At 35.0% G+C, this 13,778-nt stretch overlaps 3 protein-coding genes across 3 annotated transcripts; 2 read left to right on the top strand and 1 right to left on the bottom strand.

The window, feature by feature from the left end:
• Positions 1-146: 146 nt before the first annotated feature.
• LOC108196165 (uncharacterized) lies at positions 147-5,370 on the bottom strand. Its single transcript, XM_017363317.2, has 10 exons — positions 4,798-5,370; positions 4,425-4,519; positions 4,196-4,263; positions 4,061-4,104; positions 3,832-3,909; positions 3,587-3,740; positions 1,597-1,749; positions 1,398-1,505; positions 920-985; positions 147-685 (listed from the first exon to the last, which is right to left on the bottom strand). The coding sequence occupies exons 1-10, from the start codon at positions 5,310-5,312 to the stop codon at positions 587-589; spliced, it is 1,380 nt and encodes a 459-aa protein (XP_017218806.2). The 5' UTR covers positions 5,313-5,370; the 3' UTR covers positions 147-586.
• Positions 5,371-8,295: 2,925 nt separating this feature from the next.
• On the top strand, positions 8,296-11,588 carry LOC108196167 (nucleosome assembly protein 1;4). Its single transcript, XM_017363318.2, has 11 exons — positions 8,296-8,472; positions 8,598-8,641; positions 8,743-8,838; positions 9,622-9,714; positions 9,803-9,887; positions 9,998-10,053; positions 10,169-10,353; positions 10,447-10,624; positions 10,710-10,753; positions 10,958-11,156; positions 11,329-11,588. The coding sequence occupies exons 1-11, from the start codon at positions 8,412-8,414 to the stop codon at positions 11,395-11,397; spliced, it is 1,110 nt and encodes a 369-aa protein (XP_017218807.1). The 5' UTR covers positions 8,296-8,411; the 3' UTR covers positions 11,398-11,588.
• Positions 11,589-12,067: 479 nt separating this feature from the next.
• On the top strand, positions 12,068-12,442 carry LOC108195087 (LOB domain-containing protein 22). Its single transcript, XM_017362020.1, has one exon. The coding sequence runs from the start codon at positions 12,068-12,070 to the stop codon at positions 12,440-12,442; it is 375 nt and encodes a 124-aa protein (XP_017217509.1).
• The last annotated feature ends 1,336 nt before the right edge of the window (positions 12,443-13,778 follow it).

Here is a 13,778-nt window from a genome sequence, read left to right as displayed (position 1 = left end):
GCCTTTGTTCAATACTCATCTTGTCACCATGATCATTAGTTTTCAGTGATGAATGGAATTTTCTTTCTTTTTTTGTATGAACCTTGATCATATGATTTCTGACATACTATTCTGAACACAATGAAGAAATGCTGTATATCACATCATCAAAGGAGAAAGAGAGGAAGTATATCTTACTTCAAAATCGGAAAACAGTAAAGCTTCATCAACTCTGCCTAAGGCTCTAACTGGTAATTCTTGTATGGATAGAGCCGGTCTAGTCTAGAAGTACAAAGAAACCAAATCCAATAACCCTGATAATTTAAGGTAAAAGAATAACAGGGCGAAAAAAACACTGAGAAAATGCCGTGTCAGTAAAGAAACAGTACTGTGCTTGACATTTTACACAGCAAGCCAAGCTGCAAACCAGATTAATAGTGTGGAAAGCCTCATGTAAACAAACTAACTAAATCATCTGAAAGGAGTTCCAGTGCAAAGGATGGCAAAACTTGGAACCTGCCTGAATGTTGGACTGGTGATGGTAAATCCAATGTAGCTGCATCTTTAAATGTATGATACGTACTGGTTCTGTCAAACTCTGGAGGTTCTATTGAGGTTCTTGAATGGCACTAGCAATCCAGCTGGAGGCAGCTGTTTGGGCGTCTGCATCAGTAGACGGAGAAAGGGATAGCGTAGTAATTGCAACCTGTTAAAAAATATGACAGCAGACACTAATAAAATACTCGAAATATTATCAACTTCTAATTAACTAATTGCTTAAATTTTTTATGTATATGAAACTGGTTACAATCTAAAGGTACCCACTCTTAATGTAATTGAAAGTCATTTAACTCCAGCAATACAAGACATAATCATATCATCCGATGATCAGATATTCATATACTCTTACCGAACCATATAGAAAAAGTCATCAACTTACATATCCATTTTCTAGCGCTCTAAAATCTAGCTCCTCGCTTGTATCTTCAAGATCCTTGTCCACAAGCTGCAATAACAAGCATAAGACTTCAATGGTACACAGTAACTTATACAATTATACAATACTTTATACTGATGTATAGATTTAAAGAAACTTACTGACATAGATATTTTTGTTTTTTTCAATAGTTTTCTATATAAAGCACATATGTACTTACTAGAGTTGCACCCGTTGTTAATACATATATAAGAAAGAGTTATTGCAATCTTTATCTGAACCTGATTAGGATTTTTTTTTTTTTTTCAATCACTAATTTCCATAGATGAACAGGAGTACAGGACCGCAGTAATAATGTGCAAAGGACCCAAATAAAATAAGGGTTTGCAATAATTATGATTCCTAACAATTTATTTGGTTGCCAATTCAATATGAATGCTTCAAAGTGCAGAGCAAGTACTGTAGCATGTAGTTTTCTTACTTCTTGTATGAAGTACTTCACGGTACGGTTAGCGTCGGACTTCTTAGAAACTCCAACAGAATCAACCTCCACATTCTTTTGCTGGCTGCTCGAGCGTCGAGCTGCACCCTGTAAAACAACACAACTAACAGTATAGGAACTACGTGATACAAATTGCAGAATGAAGGATAACACACAGCATTGTATTATAGCTTCTTACAGCAGCAGAGGCATCTCGGCCGAGCTGTGCAAGTTGCATACCAAGACTTTGTTGGTTAGACATAAAGCGTGCAGCAGACGGCTGTCTGCTGGCTGAGACAGCTAGCCAACTAGGAGTAGACCTCCACAAACTTTTAGTGGTCGACTTGAATCCCTATACAATGAGACATAAAAGCAAACATATGAATACAATAGGAACTTTAACTCCAGCAAAGAAACATTTACATACAGCTACATTGGACAAATGTTCCAGCTACATTGGACATATGATTCCAAATGACAAAATATAGATGAACAAAATCAGGTAAACAAAGGTAATAAAACTAAAGACAGTGCCCAAAAAACTACTCCCTGCCCAAACCTGATATTTCAGCCTAATTAGCTATTAGCCTATTACCAACTTTCTTGCATCATAATCGTAAGTTACTAATTATTAGAGTATACACTAGAGTCTGACCAGATATTGAAGCATTGTATTATCAGTGGAATATAAAGGAAGTCTTTATAACAAATTCCAAAATTCTATGAAAGATCCAAAACTTAAGGTGCAGTAAAAAATTAGCATGCTACATAACAAATTTACTTATTTAGAAAATCTTTCATCAAATAGATAAGCCTGACAGAATATAAAGAGCTTGTTTTGCATGTGCACCCACGAGGATATTTCCTAATGGCTTAGTCAATTTACCAGTTCTAAAAAAGACAGTTAATGCTAAACTGAATATACTTATCACAGTGTAAAGGCGGCAATGTACCGCCTTAGCGGGCAGCGCCTAGGTGTCCCTTAGGCAAATTAGGTACTCTGCTAGATACATTAGATATTATGCAGTTAAAGTTTGATTGTTTCGAATGATTATAACATCAAGAGTTAATTACACTTTGTAACCTTTAGGCTTACTCCAGTACCTGAACTTTAAAACGTGGCAATATGCACCCTACACTTAACATTCCCGTGCAAGTTGTAACCCCTAGTCACTGTTTTGTCCAAATCTGCCGTTAACTTTAACTGTTTGAGAGATAACAGTGTGTATATTAGTTTCTAACAGCTACTTTAACCCCTGTGACCCCTCAAAAATTATGTATTATATTTTGAAATTATTTTTGAACACACACAACGATGTAAAAAAAATTAAAATAATTTTTAAAATATGTATCTAGATTTAGAATCGGAAAATTTATTTTTTTTCATAAACAATGTAACTTATTTTAAAATTTTAAAATAAATGCATATTTTAAAAATTATTTTAATTTTTTTTACATCGTTGTGTGTGTTCAGAAATAATTTCAAAATATAATACATAAACTTTGAGGGGTCACAGGGGGTAAAGTAGCTGTTAGAAACTAATATACACACTGTTACCTCTCAAACAGTTAAAGTTAACGACAGATTTGGACGGAATAATGACTAGGGGTTATAACTTGCACGGGAATGTTAAGTGTAGGGTGCATATTGCCACGTTTTAAAGTTCAGGTACTAAACTGCGTTTGGAGCAAACCTAAGAGTTACAAAGTGTAATTAACTCTAACATCAATGTACAGATTAATCAATTTGATTGAATCAAATGCTTTATTAACTTTTTTAAATTTAATTTTGAGACTGCTGTTATGAGTATAATGGTTTCAATAGTACAAGTCCTGAAGTTCACCACTCAAAGATGAAAATAACAAAACAAACATATATCGGAAAAATATTTCATATATGTACACACTACATAGTTAAATGCCTAAATTCACCTTCCCTATAAATACAACCCGGATTGGACGCCTATCTATTTTTGACTGTCTTTCCTCCTAGTCTAGGCAGCGCCTTGACAGCAATGAAATTAAATATTTGGCTCTAATTTTGGGGATCAGGCATCACCCAAGTTGTGAACATTCTAGCCAAACTAACCTTCATAGTTGTGAAGAGATACGTCACAGAGAAACGTACCGCCATTTTAAGCGAGTAAATTGAAAAAGGATATACTACCTTGGTGATAATTTTGAATTACCTTGTTTTTCAAAGGAGAAGTGGGAACATTGACATTCAGCGAGCAACTTTTGGGGAAATCTCCCTTTCCTATGTCAGTTATAGCTGCATTTATTAGTGGCAAACAGACAGACACTGCATCCTTTAAATTACTTTCTTGACTTTCATCTTTTTTCCTGCATTAGATCAATTTATTAATATTACACGGTGTATATCATTACTTAGGAAATAAGAGCATCAAAGAAATTACCATAAAAGTCACCTCACCAGTTTAGTGATATAGACATGGATGGTACACCGCCAAATAATGCTTCCCTAGCACAAGCTACAGCACCTGAATGAAACCTGTGAAAAAAATTAGAAACGTTTAAATTCATATTCAACAAAATATATTCTCTGGAGTCGATTTTTTATCCAGATAAACAGGAAGTCACTCTTATTCGATGTTTTAAGTATCAAGCAAGTAGGAATCAGTCATAGACCAACAATCACTTACATATTATGGCCACAACTTGAACCTCTATGGACTCCACTAATAATCTAAAAAGGTGAGCAGAAAACAGTAAGTTCTCAATGAATATTAACAAATAAACAATATTGCAGCTGACTTTATTAATGTAGAAATGCATACCAGAAGGGGCTTAGACCAAGAAAACAGTGCCCCAGATAATGCTAGTGTTACACAATCTGCGGGAGTCCCTAAAGCAGTAGAAAACAAAAAATAAACTTTTGTTTGAATCGTTAACTGCTTCAAATTACAAAGCATGATAAGAAGAAAAAAAACAATCATTGCTACAAAGATTCTTGACAAAATAGACAATTCACTCAATTTCTTGGAAAACAACAATTTGTTATAATACCAGAAAGTTCATAAGCAAATGCGCCATCTATCTGAGCTGAATAAACAGCAACAGATTCTCCCACAGTCAGAGAATGTCCAGTGTGAGATTTGTCCCTGAACCAAATCAACAAACCACCGAAAAATCTTAATTACAAACCATAGTCAAGCATTACACAGATAAAGAGCCCTCCTAATCAAGAAAACTCAACAACAGAAGACCGATATAACAACCTTAATTCCACAGAATACCCACAAATTCACAAAGACTATATCAAATCAAGACCAGCCACATTGCAAAACAACACATATCATCACAAAAAAAGTCACAATCAAATTCAAACACAATACAAATCACACAATCATGACAAATGATGATAAGTTGAGAACTTTACAAATGAGGAGCGCAAACAAAGACATTATAAAGGCCTTGAGCAACCAGGGCCTGCACAAGAAACCTAAGCCCAGGTGAATCAATTCCATCAGCATTTGTAACAAACACAATGGGCTTTGCCTCATCAAATTCAGCTTCAACTTTATCAGAGGAAGCCACTGATTCTGTGTTGGTTTCTTCTGGTTTTTCAGAGCCCTTTCTGTTGGAAAGCACGTTTTGAAGATTTGAGACCAGCCCAGGTGGCAATTTGTTGCTCATTTTGTGCGTGAAGTGAATCAGAACCCTAGAGTGAGAAGACAAGGGGAATGAAACGTGGGGGAGTGTGTAAGAAAAGATGGGGAGATTTTTGGGGTGGGAGAGAGATTGAGCGAGTCTAGTGCCGTGGGTTAGTGTAAGAAATGATTGTATACGGAGAGAGAGAGAGAGAGAGAGAGAGAGAGAGAGAGAGAGAGAGAGAGAGTCCAGCCTCCAGGTAAGAAAAGAGGCAAAGAACAAGTATTGGTCGTATTGGACCATTGAACAGAGAGAGAAACATGGGGAGAAGATGACGAACAAGGACTATTCGCATGTTCAGCGCGTGGACTTACATGGTAGCATTTACTATATTTATTTCCAAATTTAAGTTCGAGAGTTCTCTTATATTCCTAGCCTAGATAGTTTTCATACATTGATGATACAGTGTTCAGATTTTAAAGTTTTCACAGAGTATACCGTTCTGTTTATTTGAATGAAATGTATGCATAATTAAATAAGAATTTATAAAAGAAAATTAGAGAGAAAGAAGTATATATTAGAAAATAACAATCAGATATGAGTGACTAGAACTTTTAATCGATATATTTGTTTTTGTGATAAATAATTATCATAAACAAATTATTAATAATCATCTTTCATGATTAACTGTCATAAAAATATAGAATTCCCTTTCCATTTATTTTACTGCCATTCTCAGTTTAACAAATAGTAAACCTAATTAATCTAACTAAGGGGGTGTTTGGTTCATGGTTAACGAGGTCGGTTAACGGGAATCGGAACCTCATACCCATACATTGTGTTTGGATTAGCAAAATTTTTGTGTGGAATGGGAACCTCATTCCCTAACTCACTCCTTCCTCACCCCTTGGGTTACCCTTTCCCATACCCCATTCTCATACCCCTCATTCCCATTCCCATTCCCATTCCCACCAACCATCCAAACACCCCCTAAATTTCTATGTAATTCTTTTGATATAATCATTTCCGAAATGTTATGGCCCTAGGGGTTAGAAGTAGCGACGTACACAAGATATGGGCTCCAAAGTTTGGGCCAGTCCCCGAGTTAGGGGTAGGTTAAAAGTTGTTTTGGCTCCCACCAATTAAGACTTGAGAGCATCTCCAATAGACTCTTAAAATCACTCTTAAATATAATATAAATTATTAGCTCTTAGCAATTTAGTGTACATGTACTCCAACAATGTTCTTTATATCCACTCTTTATTTATTTTTATATTATTAAAAGTATATTGAACTCATAAAAAGACAAAAGAAAGTGGAAAGAAAGAGAGTAAGTGGAACAAACTTATAATAAAATATTAGTTAAGAGCTATCTAGTGGCTCCTACAATTGAGGAGAGAGAAGAGACTCTTAAGCTTTTAAAGAGCCTCTAAGAGTCTCTTGGAGCTCAAAATTTGACATGACTCTTTATTTTTTAATTTAAGAGCTCAAATAAAGAGCTTATTGGAGATGCTCTGAGAGGAACTTGCAGTTGTAGGAGTAGTACACATGACGCAGGAACAGAAACGACCGCTTCACACGTGGCGACCTGCTATTCATTGCATTTTTTCAGTTTTATTCCAGAGGATGATTCAAAAAATTTACAACCAAAACTATCGCTGCAATAAGCAAAAATAAAAGTATTTTAATATTTTTCATGAAAATATACAAGTATGAATCAAACGAATGACCTCATCTTTGAGGACTTCAGTTCATTGCTTGGGACAAAAGGTTAAGACATATGAATTATTATGTCCAATAATTAATCAAAGTGAAACTAAAATGATAATATCATGAAAGTGATGGACTCTCAAATTTACGGACTTGTAGTTAAAATTAAATTTTTAATCTTAGCTTATAAATATCATATTATCTAAATTTATATATTATATAAACAATTTTAAACTTATTAAATTAATAATATTTTAGACGCAATTTTATCCATTTGTAATCTTCGGGTATAATCATGTGAACATCTCAATGAAGGAATAAACAGTGATACTATGTACCTTTAGTCCTTTCTTGACTAGCAATGACAAAGTATAAAGTTTGCTAGAAGGTTAGTTCAAATCATGATGCACGTTAATTACTTGCCATGTTTACATATTTAAGGATCGTTAAACTCAGATTATCATATTCATAGGCATGCAAAGATGCCTAAAATTAATCATGACCTCTTATAGCAAAAATACATAGTTTATTATGTATTGTCCATTCCATATTATTTGAACAACTTTTTTTTCTGGGTATCTCAAAAAGAATGAACCATTTATTTATGATTTTTTTAAGAAAATTATTATAACCACACATTCATAAACTACACTCATCTAATATCCACCAACTCTTTTTATGTGATTGAAAATGAGTCAAGTATTCATTTCTTAAAAGTCGCTCTAGTCAAACAAGCTCAAACAAAATTAAAAAGAGGGAGTGTATGTTTATGAGTCATCTGGATTTAAAATCATGACTCTTAGCAACTTCAATCATAGAAAATCTTTAGCTAAAAAAATGAGTTGACATATCAAAAACAAAAAATTTAGTCAACCTCTTTGAAAATTCACACTCTAACTCCAACCATACCTATCTCTTATCTATGGATGTTTATATTTGTTGAACCTCTGCAGGCCTGTAAGAAATCTGTAACAAAATTACACCTCATTTATTACCATATTGAACGGATATATCTTATTTTAACAATACAAAATATTAATAACATTCTATTTTCAGATTATAATAAACCAATATAGCTAATATCATTGAAGCACAAATGTCTTACCGGTTCAGCAATTTTTTCATGTCTTACGGGTCCAATTTAGCCAACAATTATAGCCAATCGCTAATCACATTGGAAATAATCTAACATGTGATTTAATATGATAAATCGTGAGTTTAAAATATTTGTTCAGATAATTTTAACTTCTTAATATGATAAATTGTGAGTTTTAAAACATATGTCAAAAAGTCAAACGTCATAATTTAAAAAATAGATGTAGTATAAAAATATTTTTATAATAAACAAAGTTATTGAAATTAGCAATTTTATCGATTATATCATTCTTTTTAATTCTTACGAAGTACTTTCTATTTTTCAATTTATAAAATTCAACTAACCAACCGTAACACATTTTTCTAAATTCAATATAGTAATAAATTAAATATTATTATATTATTTTAATATGTTAATATCTCAATTAATCATTTCAACTAATCGTTAGTAAATAATTATTATAAATGCGAATATTGCAGCGACATTCTCCTAGTCCTCCACTTTGTCGCTAAAGTCCCTCCTCGCTCTAGGGTTCTATCTCTTTCCTTCTTCACCACCCAGGGTTTAACACCACCCTCATTTCTCTCCATTTCACCATGAGCAACGACCCAATCGACGTCTCCGATCTCGGCGCCGCCTTACCCGCCGCCGCCGCTGGTAATTTCGCCACTCATAAGTACTCATATCGCATTCTTTTTTTCATATATTATTTCATATTATTGATAATTGAATAGTCGTAGACATTTAATTGTGTTTAAAACTATGGTTATACTGTTCTGTAGCTCTCAGTGCTGAGGATAGAGCTGGTCTTGTGAATGCTCTTAAGGTGAAGCTGTGGCGAAATCGATGTTTCGCTTATTTTGTTTTGTTGATTTATTTAATTATGCAGTGATTGTTTGATTAATATTGTCCTAGTGGTTTGTGTAGAGTAAGCTTCAGAATTTGGCTGGGCAGCATTCTGATATTCTCGAGAATTTGACACCTGCTGTTAGGAAGCGTGTAGAGGCTTTGAAAGGAATTCAGGTTGGTTTGTTACGTTTCGTGGATTTGTGCTGTCACGGGTGTTGTTGATCATAACTATTTAGGTGAAATAAGTGGATCATATGGATTAGTGTTATTATGAACGCTGTGTTGCAACTTGTGATATTGATTGTGTCATTTCAGTGAAGTTCATTTTTTAATGCTTGGAAGTGTTTGTTTGCTGTGGCTATGTGAACTATGAAAACCTATTATTGAAAGTAGGAACTAACAGTTTGAAGTTGATAGGTCATTGGTAGTGGACGGTGTAATTGGATTGTATTTTAGATTTGTTTTTGAGAACGTTCCATCCTCTTAAATGTTGCCAATTACTGAATTTCAAAGATCAGAAATACTTTGTTTATTAAAACCTAAGCACTCTTGTGATGTTGATATCCTTTTTTTTCCCCTTTAAAAATCAATATACGGCTGTTTATCTGCACACAATTCCATTTCATATTGTCTACCATTGGGGTTTAAACCCTCAACCTCCTTTTACCAAGAGAAAATGGGCTTCCGGTAGGCCAAACCCTTACTAATCAGATTAAATTTTTTTGTACATGGGAGGTGAATGTGATGATTTGAACACATGACCTTTAGCCATTTGGAGGGGGGGATTTTAACATGTCCTTGCCATGAGGAGAGAGCAGCCGTGTCATTACTGAACAACAAATTTCCATCTGGCATAGACTTTTATAGCTGATAAAGTTAAATTTGTTTGTAATGGTCATTGGAGAGACCAGAGCTTTAAAGGTCTGAATTAAGACACGATGTGTTTCTCTATTATAGAGCCACCATGATGATTTAGAGGCAAAGTTCTTTGAGGAGAGGGCAAATCTTGAAGCTAAATACCAAAAACTCTATGAACCTCTATACACTAAGGTACATGAAATGTTGTTTAGCATCAAGAGCCATAAGTTTATATGACTTTTTGATTTCTTATTCTATCGGTTTTTGTTATCAATAACAGAGATATGAAATAGTAAATGGTATTGTCGAAGCTGAAGGAGTTAAAAGTGAAAACGCATTGAAGCAGGAAGAAGGTCAAGAAAAAGGTGTGCATCTGAGCTACCGATTCCCTTATGCTCCCTTAGTTTAAACTCTTGTCTTGTTTGTTTGTACTGGGAGCCTGATTTTAGTACTGAAACAATGGATGCTGAAACAGGTGTTCCTGAATTTTGGCTCACTGCAATGAAAAGTAACGAGATATTGGCCGAGGAGGTGTGTTTTTTGTTGTAGATCTGTGACTGTTGTACCTTATGCTCTGCTTTTCACAACACAACATTCACGTTATATCTGTAAGAAGTCTTGAACTGACTGTTATGTGTCTTCCTAGATATCTGAGCGCGATGAGGAGGCTCTCAAGTATTTAAAGGATATCAAGTGGTGTAAAATTAATGATCCCAAGGGTTTTAAGCTTGAATTCTTCTTTGATACCAATCCTATCTTTAAGAATTCAGTTTTGACAAAAACATATCACATGATTGATGAAGAAGAACCTATTTTGGAGAAGGCAATTGGGTAAATGGTCATCAAATGTGTATCAATTGCAGTCTGTAATTCTCTATGCATTGTTTCTTAGTATCTAATGTTCTATTGTTTATATGCATGTAGCACGGAGATTGAATGGTACCCAGGAAAATGCTTGACACACAAGATTTTAAAGAAGAAGCCAAAGAAGGGATCAAAGAATACAAAACCTATTACCAAGACCGAACCGTGTGATAGTTTCTTTAATTTCTTCAATCCCCCAGAGGTGCCTGAGGATGATGATGATTTAGATGAAGAAGCTGTAAGTTCTTAATCTCCTAAAACATCATTACCAATAAGACTTTTGAAAGATTTATTATGCTGATTGATCTGAGGAACTTTTGTAGGCTGAGGAGCTCCAAAACCAAATGGAACAAGATTATGACATTGGGTAAGTACTTAATTTAGTGGGGAAATTTTCTTTAATTACGTCTTGTTAATGTGTGTGTGTGTGTGCGCGCACACACACACAGCCGATCGTGTTTTTTTATGCAAGTATTTTCTAGTTAATTGCTTTGAAATATCACAAGACAGGGTACTTGCTCAGTTAGCCCCCCTATAAATCCAGTTACACAATATCTGTCATTTCCTGCAGGTCAACGATTCGGGACAAAATCATTCCTCATGCCGTGTCATGGTTTACTGGAGAAGCAGCACAGGGTGATGAGTTTGAAGATATGGAGGATGATGATGAAGACGATGATGAGGAAGGTGATGAAGATGAAGAGGATGAGGAGGAGGATGAAGATGAAGATGATGAGGAAGATGAAGATGATGTTAAGAACAGAAAGAAGGTATACTAACAAGTGTTCTTGTTCGAGTAAAAAGTTTGATTATTGCTCGTATTTGCTAACAAGTTATCTGCCAAATTGTCTGTTTTTGTTATTTCTTTTTGAAATCATCTTGCAGTTCAAAACATATGAATTATTCAACTTAACATATCTTTTGTGTTTTTACTGACTGTAGAAAACTGGAAGATCACAAGCTGGGGAAGGTCAGCAGGTTGAACGTCCTCCAGAGTGCAAACAGCAGTAATGTCTAAGGGAGAACCGACATATGGCAAGCCAAGTGTTTAATTTATTAAATATATTTTTTAAACTTGTTGGTGGTTCAGGGTTTATGCTCTTCAATATTTCACCTACCTGTTGCAGTTGGCAGTCGTCGTTTAAGGTGTTTCACAGATGACACTCATATTTCCATCTTATAGTCATGTGGTTAATTTGTTATTGTGTAGCATTTCTTTTGTTTTTACTTGAAATTGCATCTTTGCATATACTGCTGAATGTTGTGCTAGTTCATGAAAATGCAAAACATCTAACATGAAGGGGGTATTTTTTGTCTCATAATTTCATATTGTATTTTACAAATTTCTTGAATTTAATAGCTAACTTAAATGTAATGGCCGACTCCATTTGTTGTGCCTCTGGCAATGGATATGAATGTTTTCCTAATTACAGTAAAATTTAGTCAAATTAAAAAGCTGTAACCTACCACATATCACAACAAAATTTATGTTAAAATCACAATTTAAGTAAATACAGTCAAACTACCATATATTAATTATAACATCTTCTCTCCATGCAACAAATTTAAAAAAGAGAGGTTAAAAACAACCAAAAAAAAAAGAAGCCATCTCTGCATCTTCCCCATCACCCCCGGAACCGCCCGTAAGTTCTATATTTTCCCTTCCTAAAATCACTGCAACATGAACAACAAAAACAATAATCTGGAAACACGTGAAATAACTAGTAATACTCCTACTCCCCCTCCTGCTGCTACAAATAATAACATCCCAAGGTGTAACGCAAGCCAGGCCTGCGCGGCATGCAAGTACCAGCGCAGAAAGTGCGCCCCTGACTGCATTCTCGCACCGTATTTCCCTCACCTTCGGCAACGTCAGTTCCTCAACGCCCATAAATTGTTCGGCGTGAGCAACATTACCAAGATTATTCGGAATCTCGAAAAATACGATAAGGACGAGGCCATGCGGACGATTATTTACCAGGCTGATGTTCGGGCTAGTGACCCTGTTGGCGGGTGTTATCGAATTATACGTGAGTACGTTGCAGCGGCAGATTGAGTTTAATCGAGCCGAGCTCCAGCTCGTTCTTCATCAGCTGGCGTATTGTCGAGCTCAGAACGAATTTAATAACGTGTTTGATATGGTAAACGAAAACCGTGACAATGAAATGCAACGATATTATCATGAAGGTGATGATCAAGACAGAGGGCAGTACATTTTGCATGGTGATGATCAGGTGAATTTCGAGGAGATTAATTCGTGGGGGGCGACGGAGAATTCTGCGACGACGTTAGAGGTTAAGAGGAGTTACGAATGTGAAGAGAATTGGGAAGAGGATGTTAATCCGAAGCTACTCCCGTATGATCGAAGAGAGGAGTTTAAAATCGAAGCGGAAGAAAAATCATTCGACAGTGTTGACGATTTTAGGCTCAAAACTACTGATGCTATTTAGTTTTTAGTTTATTGGTACCTGATTTTCCAGAATCATTTGCAATTGCCGTTGGTTAAAGAGGCGCCTGTATCGTTGATATATGAACGTTAACAGGAATGGAAATGATTCAAAATTTCAAGATTTATTGAGAGAATGAATTACCGGACTTATCATATTCATATTCAAAACAGTTAAATTTCTAACATAAACCACTTAACAGGCTGATCAATGGTTTTTGGATCTTCATGTATAGCTTTTGTTTCCCTCTCTAATCTCTTACAAAAGAGGGGCTGTTTTATTGAATTTTTGATGGATAGAATGTATTGAAATGCGATGAATATGTACATACAGATGATATCTGCACTATTCTGAATTTTTTTTCTGGCATGAAATTTATGTTTCAAACCGTTATAATACCTTTCCTTTCTTCTACTTGTAGCTGAAATGACTTTGCTCCTTTTTAACGAAATGGATATGAAATCTATCTGCAAATAACTAATCCAGAAAAATATAGATACGGGCTACAGAAGGTAGTCTTCAACAATGAGAGTACCAGGCCCAGTCCAGTGTTGTGACTTGTGAGGGAGGTAAACATCGAAATAGGCCCAAAATCAAAAGCCGGCTACCAGTGTCAGCCAAATCCAGTGACAAATATAGTCCAAACCACGTATGTTTGTTAAAAATAAAGATTTATCATCCCAAGTCTATGTATCTTAGTTAATCTCAATTTTTTTCATGTATAGATTTTGTACAACAAATATATTTTTGTCTCAAGATTATTACTGTGCAGTGCATCTACTTAAGCCTTCCATCATGGGTGTACACGAGCCAAGCTAATACGGTCCGTAAAATATTTAAATTCAATTTAATAATAGTAATAATTGAGTCGAAAATCGAATTTGAGTCATTCAAATAGATTACCTAGCCCGACTTCAAATTTATATATACGATTATAGTTTTGGT

This window comes from Daucus carota, chromosome 7, assembly GCF_001625215.2.
Source record: "Daucus carota subsp. sativus chromosome 7, DH1 v3.0, whole genome shotgun sequence".
NCBI classification, from domain to species: domain Eukaryota; kingdom Viridiplantae; phylum Streptophyta; class Magnoliopsida; order Apiales; family Apiaceae; genus Daucus; species Daucus carota.
This window is presented reverse-complemented; position numbering and strand designations above follow the sequence as displayed.